The 18,856-nt window shown below is 45.7% G+C and overlaps 1 protein-coding gene across 5 annotated transcripts in view; it reads right to left on the reverse strand.

Annotated features, from left to right (window-relative positions):
- Positions 1 to 18,856, reverse strand: part of GLRA2 (glycine receptor alpha 2) — a 79,237-nt gene that overhangs the window by 38,300 nt on the left and 22,081 nt on the right. For 2 of the 5 annotated variants that reach the window (XM_038757471.1, XM_038757474.1), the window contains exons 3-6: positions 15,526 to 15,593; positions 8,865 to 9,088; positions 3,403 to 3,485; positions 1,671 to 1,808 (exon numbers count right to left, since the gene is read on the reverse strand). In XM_038757471.1, the coding sequence (XP_038613399.1) occupies positions 1,671 to 1,808; positions 3,403 to 3,485; positions 8,865 to 9,088; positions 15,526 to 15,593 (513 nt within the window). Of the gene's footprint in view, positions 1 to 1,670; positions 1,809 to 3,402; positions 3,486 to 8,864; positions 9,089 to 15,359; positions 15,428 to 15,525; positions 15,594 to 18,856 lie in introns of all 5 variants that reach the window. The other 3 variants (XM_038757473.1, XM_038757472.1, XM_038757475.1) reach the window with 3 other exon arrangements.

Genomic DNA, 18,856 nt, shown 5'->3' on the forward strand with positions numbered 1-18,856 from the left:
AGGATTAGAACCCAGGTTCTCTGTCTCGCAGGATATCTTGTAAAGTGTTTTGATGCATTCCCCAAATCCAAAACATTGTACGAAAAAACATAAATATATTACAAAACAGTGATAAAAACACAATATCATTATATGAATATTTATGTGTAAAAATTTACTCAAAATATTTGGATTTCTTATGTGTGTTTAGGTAAAACAATTTTCAAACTGTTAGCTCTCATATCCCACTCGGTAAAAAAGTGAAATAATTAGAGTGGATTATATTCTGTCTGTCAAAATTTGGGGTTTGCTCAGTAAACAAACTCCAAGATAGTTTAACCTAGGAAACTATCTAATATCAAAAAAATTATCCAGCAGATGAAATCTACTGTTTACAGGAATCATTGAAAACCAGAAACAGAATTCAGCATTGAAAGTTAACCAAAAAAAAGTAATCTGGTAACAATTCGTTTGACCAAAAAGGATCGCACAAAAATTAAAGCACAAATGCATTAAATATCTACCTGGAGCTAATGGACTTTACATTTTTAACACATTCTCAAAAATATGTACAGGGAAGAAAAAGAGCACCCAATTCACTTCTAACATGGCACTGACCCTAAATTACAAAAAAAAAGGATCCCTCCCTTTAAGACTCTTGATTTAGCAATCTTTCATGGAAGCACTGTGGAATTTTAATGTTGGGATTTCTGACACCACAGTCTCACTTCAAGTCAACTCTCTGGTTTTATAGCACCTGCAAGATTTACCTTGGCTCCAATACTGCCTTTCTCTCACTCTCACAATTTTCCTTCTACCTCCTCAACCCTTAAAGTACTTTAACTTGGAGGAGGCAGTGTGCCTCAGCGGAAAGAGCACAGGCTTTGGAGTCAGAAAATGAGGGTTCAAATCCCGGCTCTGCCACTTGTCAGCTGTGTGACTTTGGACAAGTCACTTAACTTCTCTGTGCCTCAGTTACCTCATCTGTAAAATGGGGATTAAGACTGTGAACCTCCCGTGGGACAACCTGATCACCTTGCAACCTCCCCAGCGCTTAAAACAGTGCTTTGCACATAGTAAGCGCTTAATAAATGCCATCATCATTATTATTATTTAACTGACTTGAATAGAGATATTAAAATCCCATTTCAACGGCATTTGTTCTCTATTCACGCTACATGAATCTTAAAAAGCAGCGTGGCTCAGTGGAAAGAGCCCAGGCTTGGGAGTCAGAGGTCATGGGTTCTAATCCTAGCTCCACCACCTGTCAGCTATGTGACCTTGGGCGTCACTTCACTTCTCTGTGCCTCAGTTCCCTCATCTGTAAAATGGGCATTAAGACTGTGAGCCCTACGTGGGACAATCTGATTATCTTGTTTCCCTTGGATCTTGGGAACTCAGTTTTGCACTTCACCTTGTGTCCAGGGGGAAATGACATGTTGTTCGCACTCTTTTCCCTACTACTCTATTTTCATGAAACCAACTGACAGCACTAACCATAGAGTCCCTCTACTAAAAGTAGGATTGGAACAACTTCTTTTACACTCCGTGGGAAAATGGACAACTGGATAATTCTGCAGAAATGGAACTCTTTAGTACAGTGCTCAGCACACAGTAAGCGCTCAATACATATGACAATGAATGAATGAATGAACTCTTCATCAATACTTTGGCTACTAGACAGTACTCACCAGTGTTGTAGTGCTTTGTGCAATAACCAAGTTCTTTCTCTTCTTTCAAAATAAACTGAGGCAAGGTCAAACCATCCGCTACTTGAACCGGACCATCACTTAACCATTCGAATATCAGGTCGTTCATGGTGTACCCAACTAGAATAAGCAAAACCATTCATGAAGCAGAACTTTCCAAGAAAATTCAGGATTACTCAACTTGATTATCTTCTTTCTACCCCAGTGCTTCGTACAGTGCCTGGCACATAGTAAGTGCTTAAGAAATACCATAAAAAATAGTCACTCAGAGGAAAGGTGCTATCCAACTTCTGATTCACTGTAGTCTCGCAAGTGCTTGGTACAGTGCTCTGCACACAGTAGGAGCTCAACTGATCCACTGATTAATTTATGGATGGATAAGAATAAATAGGGCATCTAGGATCTAGCCCTGCATGTTCACTGCAGAATCAATTCGTCTCTTGGAAAAGTGTCGGGCTTGCCAGCAGTAAACTCATAATTAAAGTAAGTAGTCAACTCCAAATTCTTTCCCCCTAATGAGGGCTAGTCTGGGCCGAGATTAGCCAGTGTCATAGATAAAAGTAGACAGGTTAAATAATCCAAACACAAGCCCTTTCTTTCATCGAGATGTAACCACAGCTTGGCCTAGTGGAAAGAGCACAGGCCTGGGAGTTAGAGGACCTGTATACTAATCCCAACTCTGCCTGCTGGGTGACTTTGGTCAAGTTGCTTTTTTAAAAAATGGTATCTTTTGGGCAATTAACATGTGCCAGGCACTGTGCTAACACTGGTGTAGATGCAACCTAATCAGGCTGGACACAGTCCACGCCCCTCATGGGGCTCACAGTCTTAATGCTCATTTTACAGATGACCTAACTGAGGCACAGAGAAGTCAAGTGACTTGTCCACGGTCACCCAGCAGTCAAGTGGCGCAGCCTGGATTAGAATCCACGTCCTGTGACGCCCAAGCTCTTGCTCTTTCCACTAAACAAAGCTGATTCCCATGTGACTAAGAAGGTAATGTGTTATAAGTCTCAACATTAAAGTACAGGCCTTAGCTCCGGAATTAACGAGATGGGTTTTGAAGCCAAAACAAAATCAACAAATGGTGAAAGCAGCTTCTCTGATAAAGAAACTCCTTTCGCTTCTCTGCCATACTTACCCACTCTCTTGTCCTACCTCATCCCAGCTCACACTCTCCAATTCTCCAAAGATGACCTTCTCTCTGAGCACCATGCCCGTCACTTCTGCCTCCTGTACCTGGCTCAAACCCTTTCTACCTACTGCCTGGTATTCCTTTCTCCTATCATAAATTCACCAGACCACAGCTCTCCCTGTCTTCAAAGCCCTTCTGAAATCACACCTCCTCCTGGACACGTCTCCCGATTCCTTTTTCATCTCCTAATGTAACATCTTCTCAACTATCACTTCAATACTTGTTCCCTCAAAAGCTTCCCATAGCACATTTTGTACATGCTGATTCAAAAGTGTTTTTTTTTCCTATCTGTAAAATTATTTTGTGTCTGTTTTGGCATACAATGTAAGTTATCTGCAGCCTGCGATTGTGCCTCCCATCTCTACTGTACTCTACCAAGCACTTCGTAAATTGCTCTGCATATAGCAGGCACACACAGTAAATTCACTGATAGTTCATTGCTAGCACCGTTCACTGAGTTGGGAGCAGAACCATTTCTAAAACCTGTGAGGTTGTCCTGAATTACAACGGGCTACTTACAGCTTTCTAGTTGCATTGTGCACGTCTGGACATCCATGGGAAAGTTCTTCAAGTCCATTGGACAGGACAAGGTTAATGTTAACCTAAACAAAGGCAAGAATAGAACATTTTAAAATGACTTATGATTCTTAAAGCATATTTTAAGCAGAACATTTTAGCCCAGCGACCCACAGGCCTTCAGCAGGCCCACCTGCCTTGGGACTGGCAAGTTTGCTCCCACAAGTTGATACCAGACCAGTTTCTCCACTGTTGTAGGGTCTTTTCTGGCATTTCCCTCTCCCCAGCTTCAAAACTCTCCTAAAATCACATCTCTTCCGAGAGGCCTTCCCTGACTAAGCCCTCATTTCCCCTATCCCCTGTGTCAACTGTGCACTTAGCTGTGTGACCCTTAAGCACTTCGCTACTCACCCCAGCCCCACAATGTACATACAGTGCTGTGCACAGAGTAAGCGCTCTATAAATATGATTGAACAAATACATACACTTAGACTCTACTATTTCCCTTATCAGTAATTTATTTTAAAGTCTGTTTCCCCCTGTAGACCTTGAGCTCGTTGAGGGGAGGAAGTGCTTCTATCAACTCTATTGTATCGTAATTTCCCAAGTGCTTTGTACAGTGCTCAGCACAGAGCAGGTGCTCACTAGATACCAGAGACTGATTGATGATTGAATTTTGTTTTAAAACCATGAAACGATTGCCAAGAAGTGTTCATTGGTTGAGGGCCCATGCTAGAGTGGATTTTCAGTAGGTGGAACCTGGCCAGCCTGCCTTTTCTCATGCCCTCTTCCACTCCGGTGCTCTTAGACATCTCCCATTTGGATTCCAGGGCCAAGGAGTCTGACCCCAGGTATTACACAGGAGAAGAGTTGAGGAAGAGGTAAGGGGGTGTGGGAATGTGGCCCCCACACTTTTTTTTAACAGTATCTGTTCCTCCCACTCTGATGGATTCCTCTCTACCCCTGGCCACGATGGGCAGGAGGTCAAGTCTGTTGATCTTTGATGAAAGAACAAAATAAATCTATCAAACAATCCTATTTATTGAGCACTTGCTGTGTGCACTGTAAAAACAACCCTGCTCTTCCCCAGCCCAGTTCTCCACTTGGACTTCAAAGTCAATCCTTGGTTTCAGAGCTGACATGACTCAGCCTGATGGTGGCAGTGACCAGGTTCTCCATTGCGTGGGAATGATGGAAGAAAGCTTGGCGACTGATGACATTTTCCATACTGGGCATGTAAGGAGTGCAGCCTTCACTGAGCCCTTGAACGTACCTTGGTTTTCGTGCTGCTCTTTCATTCCCAGAAAGCTCTCACATTACTTATCTCATTTTTGCCCTCACAACAACCCTATGAGGTAGGTAGAAAGGCAGGCATTATTAACCCTATTTTGCAGATGAGGAAACTGAGGTACTGAGAGATCCAGTGCCTTGCCCAAGGTCACACAGAAGGCCGGTGGCAGAGCTCAGACTCCAAGCCCAGCACTCTTTCATGACACCAGGCTGCTTCCCTTACTATTTGCAAATGGACTGACAAATTTAGTTTTGTTTCCAATCCTGCTTCCTGCTTTTTGATCTTCCTGAAGCCTCTTTTTCATGATGTAGTCACTAGGATTCTTAGTACTGTGCTCTGCCACAGTTTAGTGCTCGATAAATACCACAGATTGATGGACTGACTGCTGTTAGTGTGTCAAGCACTAATTCCTCTCAACAACCATTGTGTGGCCTCATTTAAATTATGCCTCCTTAGGGGAAGCAGTGTGGCTCAGTGGAAAGAGCACGGGCTTTGGAGTCAGAGTTCATGGGTTCAAATCCCGGCTCTGCCAATTGTCAGCTGTGTGACTTTGGGCAATTCACTTAGCTTCTCTGTGCCTCAGTTACCTCATCTGTAAAATGGGGATTAAGACTGTGAGCTCCCTGTGGGGCAACCGGATCACCTTGTACTCCAGCACTTAGTACAGTGCTCTGCACACAGTGAGCGCTCAATAAATATAATAAATATGATTGAATAAATACATGCCATTATTATCATTATTATTATTATCATTAACCTCCCGGGTTATGATGCCTCTGCTTCTGCAACTGTTTAGGTTAAAGCGCTTCTGGCCATCCAGAAATACCTTGTTTTAGGAATTAGAGAAGCAACTAGATATTTTGGGTCCCCCCCGTCGGGGTTACTTAGAAAGACTACTGATGTTATGTAAAGGAGTTATTTTCTCTGGGAAATTAGAAATCAGACTGTTTAGTAACTAGTAAATCACAAAGGAATCCAAAAATCAGAAGAAATGAGACTGCAAATATACTTCATTTTCTCCCCAAAACCTTACTCCATCATCTTTTAGTGTCGGTTTGCAAAATTAGATTTGTCGTGAAGAGGGCTTTTACCATGACTTCATGGGGAGACAGGCCCCCAACACACAAGCATTTCTGTCTTTGAGGCTGAGTTAAGAATTCTTCAAGCTCCTGAAATTCTCGAGGGTCAGTACCATTATGTGCACTGGAGCCCACCAACCGAGAGAGGTTCCATAAAAACACCCCCCCACTGCTCAGCCCTAACTTAATTCAGCAGGTGTCTTTTCTAATTTCCATCCTAAAAAGGGTTTGCATTTAGAATGCAGTGGCTGCCAGCAGCAAAGTGCTAAACAATTTGGCAGTTTCCTTAATCATGTCAACAGTTGAACAAATGAGAACAGACCAATCTCTGTGAGCCCAGAATTCACTTTCTTTTGGTTGGCAAAGCTCATCATTGACCCGTGTGAGGTCATCGTCATTAGAGTTGTCCCTCTAAACTATAAGCTCTTTGCGGGCAGGGATCATGTCTATTTTACTCCCGACTCTATTTTACTGAACTCTCCCAAGAACTTAGTGTAGTTCTCTCCACATAGTAATCACTCAACTAGTACCATTGACTGAGCCCCATATTGCATTATAAATAATTCAATGATTTTCATTTCATGTGATAACTTAAAAATGACTTTGGAATCGAAAAGCGAATGAAAAGCTCAGTAACAAGTAAAGGAACAGGCTGGGGGTTAAATATTTCATGTAAATTAGACATCTGACAAGGTTAAGAATTTTAAATTGGAAAAATAAAAATTTTCATGAGCCAAGTTGTTGCCTAAAGGCAAAACCCATGAATAGACTATTGAAAAGTTACATCCCACTAGGTACTATAATCTGTGCTGACCTGATTTGTAATGGCAATAAAACACCTTTCCGCTCCTGTAATTTATTTTAATATCTGTCTCCCCCTCTAGACTGTGAGTTCTTCGTGGGTAAGGATTTTGTCTACCGACTCTAGTGTGAATCGTACTCTCCCAAGCATTCGGTTTAGCGCTCGGCCTAAAGTAAACCCGCAGTAAATACTATTAATTGATTGACGGATTGACATTAGAATTTCAAGCGAAAATAATAATTATGGTATTTGTTAAATGCATACTACATGCCGAGCACTGTGCTAAGTGCTGGGGTAGATACAAGGTAATCAGGTTGTCCCACACGGGGCTCACAGTCTTCTTCCCCATTTTAAAGATGCCGTAACTGAGGCAAAGAAAAGTCAAGTGACTTGCTCAAGCTCTCACAGCAGACAAGTGGAGGAGTCAGGATTAGAACCCACGCCCTCTGACTCCCAAACCGATGCTCTTTCCACTAAGCCACGCTGCTTCTCTTAAACCGCCCCCCGCCTAAAACAGCCATCAATTCAGGGTTACTGTCCCCGCTTTCTAAAATGACCAGATCCCTGCTTGGGAAGAAGCTGCCCGGAGTGAAGGGACATTCTGGTTTCCGATGGACCAATTAGTTCAGAGTTTGCACATTAGCAGGGAGAACCAGGATTCCAAATTCTTTGTGCTCGGATAAGAACATCTAAAATGAATCTTTTCTTTCTCACAAAATGACCCATGATGTTTTGACAACAGCTGTGCTAGTTTTGGAACAAAGATTCCTTGTTCGCTAACACATGCCAGTATCACAGAGCCAATTGTTTTCATGTTCATATTCTTAATCCTTGGCTTTGATTTCAAGTACTTCTTGCCAAGGGAAAAAGGAAATTTCTAAGATTTTAGCAAGCTTCTCCACATCTCACCCTCTCTCTGTCCCTCTTACTGTCTCTCTCTCTCTCTCAATCTGTTTCTCTCTCCCACTTGGAAAGTTTCCCAACTCTTTCCACCAACACGGCATGGGGAAAACCGGTTACCAGTTTGAATGAAAACGGCAGAATCCCTGTAATGTTTAATGGCTCTAACACAATCTTTCTCTTCAACCAACTAATGGTAGGGGGATAGGTTACTGGTATCTTTTGTATCTTTGCTCAGTGGAGGCTTTGGAGTCAAAGGTCATGGGTTCGAATCCTGGCTCTGCCACATGTCTGCTGTGTGACGCTGGGCAAGTCACTTCACTTCTCTGAGCCTCAGTTACCTCAACTGTAAAATGAGGCAACTGAGGCATGGTGATGTTACCTTACTTGCCCAAGGTCACAGAGCAGACAAGTGGCAGAGCCAGGATTAGAACCCAGGTCCTTCGGATTCCTAGGCCCGTGCTCTATCCACTTGGCCACAGTGCTCTGCAGAAAAGCCACTAGATTGTTAGCATTTCCAGGGCAGGAGCCATTTTCCATTCTAGTAAAGTATGTCCCATAACGCCACATCAAGTGTTCTGCAAGCAGACAGCACTTGATAGAAGTTATTGTGGCTGCTACTGTTGAGGCTAACGCGCTTGTCTCTGTGTGATGAGGGGAATCTTAAAATCTTCACATTTAAGTGACCCAAGCCTTGTCCTCTCCAAGAGTGGAGATCAGGAGAAGCTCACCTGTACTATGCCCTGAATGCTCCTTTGGATGAAAGGGGAATTTTTGTTTTGAAAATGTCTTTCCAAAAACATCTGTGGACTCTGCCGTTGTTTCCCTATACAGTTAAACAGCATCCCCTGGTTCGCCTACATCTCTCTGTTTATTCAAATGCTGACATTTGTATCAGCCCCATTAAATCCGAGAGCTTGTGCATACCAAGTCACTTCATTTAGGAAAATCATAAACATGAGGTGGATTTAGACACAAATTTGGAAAAGAAGAATAATTTCTCTTGGGCTGCATGAGAACAACAACTAAAAAGGTGTCCTAAAATATGCCCGGAACAACAACAACATCAAAAAAACTACTCCTCCAAAGATGTGGCTATCAATCATTCCACCAATCAATCATATTTACTGAGAAATTACTGTGTGCTGAGCACTCTACTAGGCACTTGGGAGAGGACTACAGAGTAAGCACTACTCGTGTTGGATTGCTATCAACTGTCCCACTTACCTGTCTCCCCTGGGACAAGTGTGCTATTCCTGAATTTGTTTTGAAATCAACCAATAGGATTTATTCAGTAGACAAAGCCATTCTGTCTCACACACTATCTTTTTGGCAGTACGGCAGTACGTATGTAAGTCAGCACGTGGAAGGCACTGCTGGTACCCAGGCCTACCTGATACTGTAGAGCACTTTCCCATTCTTCGAAATCCTCAGCAGCTTGTTGTCGGTGGTGACGTCGTGGAAGTTGGCCCCTTTCTCATTGGCAAAGAATAAATCCGGCTTCCAGATGGAGTCCAGCATAGATGGGTCCAAATCCAAGGAGTCGTCTGGGTATTCACTGTAAGCCAGCCGGGTGTCATTCCACTGCTGCCTCAAAAAAATGTTCACTCTGTAGTCCTACAGAAATGCCACGCACAAGCATTACTAAACCCACCCGAGGAGACCGTATTTCAGCTTTCTGTCATCACCTTAGCATCATCCCGCAGGCCCGCATGGGAAGGAAGAACCTATTACTGGGGAGACCGACAGTGCCGGCAGACTACCAGACAAATGTCCCAGTGGAAGTCATCCACCTTCAGTCTCTCTCATCCAGGTGGACAAAAGAAAGAGTTCGACCTACCGATTCACTTTATGGGCCTCTGGGATTAGGGTCTCCCCACCATTCAAATCTACTGAAAGGCCCTAAAGGCGACCTCCTCTTAAATAAAAAAAAAAAACCATGTATTTGAAGAAACGATTTTTCGCTGACTGATCCATTCCTCTGGCTGAACTACGCTCCCCAATTACTTGGATGTTGGGTTGCGTCCAAACAGTCTTTCTGTGAGCCCACTGTTGGGTAGGGACTGTCTCTATATGTTGCCAACTTGTACTTCCCAAGTGCTTAGTACAGTGCTCTGCACACAGTAAGCGCTCAATAAATACGATTGATGATGATTATGAATATTTCATCTGCAAACGGAGTTTTCACTTGTGCCAGGACTGCTGGCTTCTTCTGGCAGGAAAAAAAATCCCTTTGGCCTGGTGCTGCCAAACAGAGGAGGACCCTCTGTACCCCGATCGTTCTGGGTTGTTTCTTAGACCCTCGAAAGGCCCGAGCGCTGCTGGAGCAGCCACTTGTTACACAAGAGGAGTGGGATCTGGATGCTCTGGGTTGTGTGAATAAACAACAAGGCTGGCAAATCTAGCAGGCCAGAGGAGTCAGTGATCCTGCACTCGGCCCTAGGAGCGTAAGTCAGAAGAGGAGAGAAACGAAAGCCAGAAATTAAATTAAGATTTAGACCTCTCTGAACAGAGACACCACCAGAAGAAAGTAGTAAAACAGTTATACAGACAAGAAATGTGTCTGCTTTTTGTAGTGGTGAGAATTTGGATGTACCGAATTGGGTTTGGAGTCCTAGTCAAAGGAGAATGGGATTGGTCTTATCTATATCCTGGCCAGGCAAACCAAGGGGGATATAAAACGTCATTCTCCTCGATTCATTGGAATATTCTTTCGATCATGACGCATAGTGGTAAATCATGTTACATTTGATATTTCTATGCCTGTTTCCCCATTAAGGTGTAAGTTCCTCATGGGGAGGGAACATTTCTGTGACTCCGGTTTTCCTTTCCAAGCTCTGTACAGTGCCCTGCAGTCAGTAGATGCTCAATAAATATCACTGAATGGGCATTTCCACAATGAATACAGGATCGGTGGCTAGATCAATCTCCATGTGGTGGCTCTTACATCACGGCCCCAAACTAATCCACTTCCAACTCAACCTCAAGATTGTAGCATCCCCTCTAGGCTGTAACCTCCCTGTGGGCAGGGATCATGTCTACCAATTCTATTGGATTATAATTTCCCCAGCACTTGGGACCGTTCTCTGCACACAGTTAAGCTCTCAATAAATATCATAAATTGACTGTAACCTCCATGATCACCAGTTAGTCCCCTCCACTGTTTCACTCCAGAGTCTATGTGGAAACAGACTTTGTTGGAGCCCCATACTGTCCTGCCGGTATAAAATCCCCTAATGAGGGACCTTAACCTATGTCTCCTAGTAACTGATTAAGGTGCTAATATATTGGAATAACGAACATCACCATCATAATGCCCTTTGGAAAAAGGCCTACTATGATAACCCGTGACCTGACTTGGAGGTTATTTTTATTCACTTACTCCCTACGATTTCACAGAATTAACAGGGCCACCCTTGATCCCTACCGGTACTTTCAGAAATGAGTATCCCAGAGTTGGACAGCCCCGCCCTCTGATTTCAGTGCGACTTGGCAGATTTGGAAACATAAAAAGAAAACACCTTGCTGTCTTAAAAAAAAGTGTACACTGTAAGAAAGGAAAACAAAAACATAAAACACATCCAGTGTGGAAAAAATAAATGAAGTTGGGAATTCGGGCCGACTGTCTCTCATCCACACATAGACTTCCTCCAGAATCAGCATTCGAACCTAATGCTTCAGACTTCTGAGACAAAATGAGGCAGAAAAATTTGGGCCAAAGCTTTCAGAATCCCAAACACCAAATGTTCCCCACCTACACTGCAGCTCTCCTGGGCTGCGGCTTCAAGGTGCGTTAAGAACCCAGCTTTGCATGGGGGCTTCAGGGGAAGAATTGTTCCGGACAGGATTTCCCATCAAATTTTCTGGACTCGGCCGGGCAGCATTTGAACACTGTTTGCTTTAAATATCCTGGCCCCAGGTGAGGCAGCCCCATTCTTTGATGAAGACCTGACAGCATCTTTGGAAGGCAAATCGTTTACTTTCATGTCAAAGCCACAATCGAGGGGAAGCTAAATGGATTTCATTTTCATGAGGAAAGCAAAAAATAAACCAAAGCGAAGCACACATCCCACGTCGGACCATGCAATTGAATTTACTCCCCATAGCCAAGGAAAGAACCACTGATACTGAGTCTCCCAAATGTCCCAGTCGGCCATGGAGACAGGTAACCACCTGAAACGGCACATCATTTCAAGGCTTTCTTTGAATACCTTCTGCAGATATTACACAGAGAAATAAAGAAAACAGACAGCTTCTGGATCCATCTACTGAAATGTTTCGCATTTTTGCCTTAACGAACATCGAAAAAGGAGCACATTTACATATTTGATAGAGGCAGTTAAGTGCAATGAGGGGATTTCATCAAAGCAATGGCAGAATCTATTAACGCAATCAGCATTGGATCGTGCAAATATTGTCATTGAACACCATCTTGTAAAGCAAGTGACGTGCTGGAGTCGGGCTTCTTCAAGCTTTGCCCCTCGCTGTAGGATAACAGCAACAGGGGAAGACTGGAACTGAAAGCCAAAGCCCATGGCTAGAGAGCAATGATTCTTTTTACTCTGAACTAGAGCAGCTAGAGATTCCTATGAAATCTACAACGCCACTATGAAACAAACCCTAACTGGTGATGTAATTCTTAATATGCCACCTGCTTGGAAGCCCCTTCCCTGCCCTCCCCACATTCTACTTTCCTAACTCCAGAGCTCCAAGACGGTGTAAATTGATAATGTAATGAGATCCTAGGTCTAATCATGCCAGGGGGAAAGGAGTGGACCTATGACCTCAACTTCTCCATGCCTCAGTTTTTTCACCTGTAAAATGGGAATTCAACACCTGCTCTCCTTCCTACTTAAGGTGGGGAGCCTCATGTGGGAGGGGGACAGTGTCCAACTTAATTAACTTATATCTACCTCAGCACTTGGGATAGTGCATGTCACACAGAAAGTGCTCTACAAATACTTAGAATATTATCTCGACAAGTTAAATGAACACTTTCCAGTCCGAAGCCTACTCCAGAGCGTGGCAATTTGTGAAATGATGTTCTGAGACTTGAAAGAACTTAAGTGGTTCCCAGAGGAGCATCAGGCCCCTATGGCCCAGGCTACGTGATAGCTAATCAGGCCACGGATCATTTCTGGTTTAGGAACGGACAGTGACCCGTTGTCCTCCTCCGAGATGGGGTAGGTCAGGGAAAGAGGGGAGTTCAGGGCAACTAGCCTACAGAGGGTCTCCACTGGCCTAGGGGGTAGGGGAACATTTTCCAGAGCAAAGGTTTTGCCTTTAAGTCTCTCCATCCGGTCCCCAGCAAGGCCGGGCAGCAGAGAGATGTGAGACATGCCACATCTGGGATCGTTGGGAATAACCCCATCCACAAGCCCTAGGTGGCCTAGCCCATGCAGGAATCGAAGCTCTGGTGAGCTGCCGTCATGCAGGGTAGTGGGAAGAGGGTGAAGCATGGGGGCGGCAAGGGGGTACCAGAGGGTGGGGCTCATTTGAGGAACTACTCTTGCCCTCCCTCCGCAGCTCCTCTAGACAGCACCTCTGGACTCACAGGTGGTCACAGGTGAGGGGGCCCCCCTAGTGCGCAGGGCCCCAAATGACTCATTCCCTAGGGAGGGCCATGCTGGCCAAAGGGTGTAGGTGGAAATTCTGGGGTTACTTAGTGCTGGGGAAGAAGACAGATGTAACTCTGTTCTTGGTTGCCTTCAGCCAGGAGCTGGATGGTGACCACTGATTCAGACAATCTCCACTACACCTGGGTGAAAGTCAGCTGAATTGGGAAAAAGAGGAGGAGAGGGGAGGACAACAATGCAAATTATTGCCCACCCCGAACCCAGCCAAAGGGAGCAGAGAGAGCCAGGAGCTCCCTCTTGGGTGGGTGGAGAGGGGACGGTTGAACCCCCGGCTTTGGAGTTACACATTAATCACAGCTCTCCCAATTAGCCATTGACCCACCAGTCCAGGGCCTCATGGAAATCGGGCTGTTGACAAGAAATCGGGCAGCAGCCAAAGGAAGCTTTCGATAACAAGAAAGCACCCAGGCTACAAGACTGATTTGGCATTCGTTTGGGATAGTGATGGTTATGGTCCCACAGGGAAGGGCCGAAGAAAACTTAGTATCCTGAACATGTTGATAGGCCTGAATGCTTGAGGGGCGGGCCATTTGGGATTCTTTAATTGCCCTATCTCATTCTTTAACAAGCTTGAATAGTTAATACTGCTGGATGGGATTGCAAAATACAAGGCTTAAATATGATGGATTGCATCCTTTTTGATATGCAAAGCAAATCCCCACTGATGTTTCAGGGAGTTGCAAATGTAAACAGGAGACAGGACAGCATAGACTTGCTGAATATCACCCTACTTCCTCAGCGTCGAGTCTGGGGGCCATCCCGATCTCTGAGGAGGGCAGTCATTCCTCTTCTGCGGCTATGGGTGGGCAAGTGGGTGATGCCTGTGTGGTTCCTGGGATGCACTGGCTCTCCACACGGGCCTCTCGGCTGTCCCTGGGGCGGCTCCGTGCATTTACCAACAGCAGGACACCCGGGCCACCCCACGGTCACTTCCAAATGGCCACACATGGGAGGGGGCGAGGCTTAGTGGAAGAGGCTCGGGTCAGCAATTCAAGAGACTTGGGTTCCAGTCCCAGCTCTGCCACTGACCTGTTAGGCAATCCCAAGTGAGTCACTTAACCTCTCTGGTCCTTCGTTTTCTCATCTGGAAAATGGGTCAAGACACTTGCTCTCCCTACCGCTCGGACTTTGAGTCCCATTAGGGAGAAGGACTGGAACTGATGTTACAGTTGCATCTCCCCAGCGCTTAGCAAGGTGCTTTGGCTTACAGTAAGCAATCAGTAAATACCACTCTGATTATTCCTACCTCCCGGGGGTGCTTGGGGAGAGGAGAGGAGCTCTCTCGCTCTCTGGTGTAACGTACAGGTTGCCCTTGGCTGTCCCCACCCCGGTCCCTACACATGTGATGTGGGGAAGCAATCTGTTTTGCTCCCCGGAGTAGGTGTCAGCCTGTGCTCTGTGGGCTGTCGTTACCCAATCATCTGTTGATTCTCGCTCATTAGGAAGAGGACATGCATTCCAATTTTCCTTCCAGTCAAAAGCACTAGAGAGTACACGGGAGAAAGGATATACACTTGACTTCCGTGGAACACACACTCCTGCTCTTTATGTCGATAATGAACACTCTCCCTGCATCTTGAATTTCTATTTCATTCAGTCAGTGCAATCAGGAGGAAAAATGGTTTGAGACGTTTTCAAACCCTGCACTGCTTGCTCCTTATGAGGTTCTGCTCAAGGAGAGCAGATGCAACAGTAGGGCAAGGCTGGGGCCGGGATGGGCTGTCGGGACAGCGTGTTGCCACCTCGTCACAACCTCATGATTCCGGTGATGTCCCCGTGGGCCCCGTAACTGGATGGTGACTGTGGCCAGCGCCACGCTTCCACTGCTTCTGGATGCTACTCCAGGCTTGCCAACCACTGTTTGGCACTTCTTAGGGGAGGTGGGCAGCGAGACACTATCCTCAGGGTGGCCCCGGGGGAGTAGGGGCATGAAGAAAAGAGCAGTACTGCTCTGGGACCTCAGGAGAGCCCCAAGCCATTGCCTCCACATCCACTGCCCACCCTGCCCTGTCCAAGCACACAGGCATCTTCAAGGTTTCCTACAATTGATCAGAGATCGTTGCTTTTCAAGGAAGGGGCACTTGGCTCATTATCTTTCAGTGAGAAAGAAAATGATAAATAGGAAGGTCCTTCTTGGCATTTATTTCCCAGGAGCTTGGCATCGAATGCCCAGACACACATCGTGCAATGGGTCTGCCTTGTCCCACAGCCCACTCCTTCACAAGATGGCTTCAATGGTCAGTCCCACTCACCATTGTAGTTTCTGCTATTGAACCAAAGCTGTTGATAAATATGTTGCAGGTAACATTTACAGGAGGCCCTGCAAGTTGAACAATAAATAGAAAAATTGACAGGTTGTGTTCATCACATACATCAAGTATTGCTTTCGTGTCTTGCCAGTGGCAGCGGGGCACTTACCATTGTGGTTTCTGTGACTGATCCAAAACTGTTGATAAAAATATTGCAAGTAACGTTTACTGGAGGACCTGCGGAATGCAATAAGAACGTTGCAATAGACATTGAAGCAAAAGCACAGCTCCAACCACCTCTGTTCAAATTGCTAGAGATTTGGGTGGAACTCAGTAGACAGCGAGATTTCACATTCACAGTTCATTTTCAGGTGCACAGTCGTAAAATTGCCTCTGTTTCCTTAGCCTCTGAGGTCTCTGACTATGAAGCATTTACTCATCTTTACCCATTTCGGGTCAAGAAGCTATAGGCTAAACCCTGCTGAACTGAAGTCTCGCATGGCTCCATCATAAGATTGGGCCGGGGAGGGGAGTACCGCAAAATAGACATTGGTGCCCTCTGCCCCCTTATTTTGAGAAAGCACACATCTTGGCAGGGTGGAGGTGGCTTTCCTTGATCCTGAGCCATTTCTGTACTTCTCTTTCTCCTCTTCCTCCCCAAGTTTTCAGCAAGGGCACATGAGCTCACACTTGGCATTCTGCTAGGCGGCTAGGTGTTTGCCTCCCTCCCGGGGCTGGGAACAATTTTCTAGTGGCCTCAGTCCCAATGTTTCTTGGGCTGCAGATGCAAAATTACTCTGAATGGTCCCAGGGTTTACAATTCTCTCCACAGATGCTATTCTGAAATATGGATATCTTCTCTGTGGTTCTAGACCTCTATCAAAGCATCATGTTCTTTTTGGTTCCCAAGGAAATAAAAATACAATGAAAATCAAGCCCATCGAAGCAATGAACCCATAAATGGAGTTAAGCTTCTGCACCTCCAGGCCTAGTGATACGAGGCCCGGGGAGGCAGGGGACGTGGAGCTGGGGACCCTCAGGGAAAAGGTCATCGACTACACAAACCGTTGCTGCTCCTGCTGTGACCCCCCTCAACAAGCGTGATGGCAGCTCTCTTCCCTCCTTCTCTTTTCAGTTTTAAATTCATTTTCTGCATAGTGAAGACTTCCCATTTGGCTAAGGGCATGCTCTCTCTGGCCTTCTGTCAGTGCTGACTGGACCTCAGCCCCCTCTTTCCCTCCCCTGCAGGGAACTGCATTACCTTGAACAAGGCCAACTTGGCCCTTGAGCTCAGAAAACCCCAGGCAGCACCTTCTAGGAAAGCCTTCGGGTCCAAGATCGGGTCTACACTAGCAAATGATCCAGATCCCCCAACCAACCCCAACCACTTCCAGCAAATAACACCCTGGAGGCCAAAATGGATTTGTGGGGGCCTGCAGATTATCTGCAGACCCAGTGACGGGCCATTTTTGTGGGCCTAGATGTCAGAAGCCTGTTGTTCTACTCGGGAGCATCAAAGGGCTCTTTGTTGCATTGGTTTAAGTCTGCAGATTTCTCTCTAAGACCTCGAAGCCTTTGGAACTTCCACTCCATCTTCCTCTGTCAGCATCTGAGCTCCCTACCCTTTGCCACTGAAAGTTCCAAATCCTCTTTTAGCCGAAAGTTGACTCTCTGCTTTGTCTCTCTGCGGTCACTAGTTTGGTTTTTTCGCATCCCTTCAAATTGTTTCTTAGAAATAACCCCAGGTTTTGGAGAGGACGTGCAACCCCACTACTAACTAAAATGTAATTTTCCTTTGAGAAAAAAAATAAAAATCAATTTTTGTTTTTCAGATGCAGACTTGGCATTCTGGGCTAAGGAGCAGGAGAGAATGAGTGGAACAAATATTCAATGTACTTCATGAGGTTCAGGAAAGGTGGAAAGGTGAAGGATGAGGAGAAATATAAAAGCTGCTGGCCTATTTCACTTCCTGAACTTCCCTAATGGTATGCGAAGGAAGATGAGGTCCCATGTCTATCAGTCCATTTATTTTTCACCTTTGTCTGAACCACGATTCTCAGGCTGCCTCCCACCCGTATCAGCTCAACGGATGACATGACCAGACGTGAGGTGATGATGACCATGAGGTTATGTTCAACGAATGCGCACAGTCAGAGGATCGGTTTCCCCCGCCTCTGTACTTGGGCAGAAGATCGAGTCAGCCACCCGGTGCACCAGGCTTGGAGAGGGGCCTGCTGATGAGAAACCCCCAGATTATCTTGCCCAGCATTGCTGGGAGCATGGTGTGAATGCTGTTGAGCCGGTTCCAGGACTCAGCTGGTCATCCAATCCCACCCTCTGATGTTCATGGTGCTGGGGTAACTGCTCTGGAAGCTAGAAGGACCTTTTGTGCTAGGTCCATATAGCCTTATGGATGGGTTTATGGGCCTCCAACTTGGCCCAGAGTGTGATGTCTTGCACTCTCACACATGGAAAGGATCCTGCCCTCAAAAGCATCCAGATAGCACTACTGCTCATTCCTGAGGGCAGCTGCCCCAACATCAACTTGGACGGGCTGGTCACCCGCTGTTCAGGGGGAATGGGAGTACCTTAGGATGAGTCGGCAAGGAAGACATCTCAAATTGGCAAGGGTCCCCTCCATCCCTTTCGATTCTCCCACACTGCTGATTCACAGCTGTGACTTGAGGCAAGGACTAAATCTCCACCCACAACGGAGCTGGGGGGTTGAGCAGACCCTGAATCATTCCCCCCCTGCCCCCCTCCCTAATCCACCTCGCACTGCTTCCCTGGGCACAGATGAAGAAACCAATACATCACTGTCTAGCTTCACGATTATATTCACAATGGGGCACGTGAAGGCAAAGACTGGCCCACTTTGAATTCTTTCCAACTTAAAGATGTGTCCTGCAACTGGCACAGTCCCAAGTTAAGATACTGTTAGGCCCCAAGGTGAGAGTTCCCTCTAAGCTGACAGGTAAAATCCTGAGAGAGGAGGAGTTCATCTTTGAATCAATCGACTTAAGAGATGAGTCTGTCTCCTTGAGATGAGAGCTGAGACCCTTTCTTTCTTTCTTTGCTTTTTATACAGGTATTATCTCGATTTGAGCCAAGATCAACAAGCAGGAAAATCTTTACCCACATCTCTGCCCAGAAATCCATTTGTTTGCATGTTCAGGTCAGACCCACACAATTAAATTAACACACCAGTTCGGTGGGATAATAGTTCTATTTTTGGCCTACTGAAGGCTGGGAACAACAGCTCGTCCGGGACAGTGTACCTAGATACAAGCACCTCCAAGAGCAGAGAGAATAAAAGCTACGAATCTACTGTAATAACTATAACGTGGGTATCTATTAAACCCTGATTTTGGTTAAAGCGTGGTAGAAAAACTCCAGCATACATGCAAGATGACCAAATCAGACCCAGCCCCTGTCGCTCATGGGGCTCACAATCTAAGAGGGAGGGAGTGCAGGTACCATTGCTACACTTTACAGATGAG

Source organism: Tachyglossus aculeatus, chromosome 15 (assembly GCF_015852505.1).
Source record: "Tachyglossus aculeatus isolate mTacAcu1 chromosome 15, mTacAcu1.pri, whole genome shotgun sequence".
Classification (NCBI taxonomy): domain Eukaryota; kingdom Metazoa; phylum Chordata; class Mammalia; order Monotremata; family Tachyglossidae; genus Tachyglossus; species Tachyglossus aculeatus.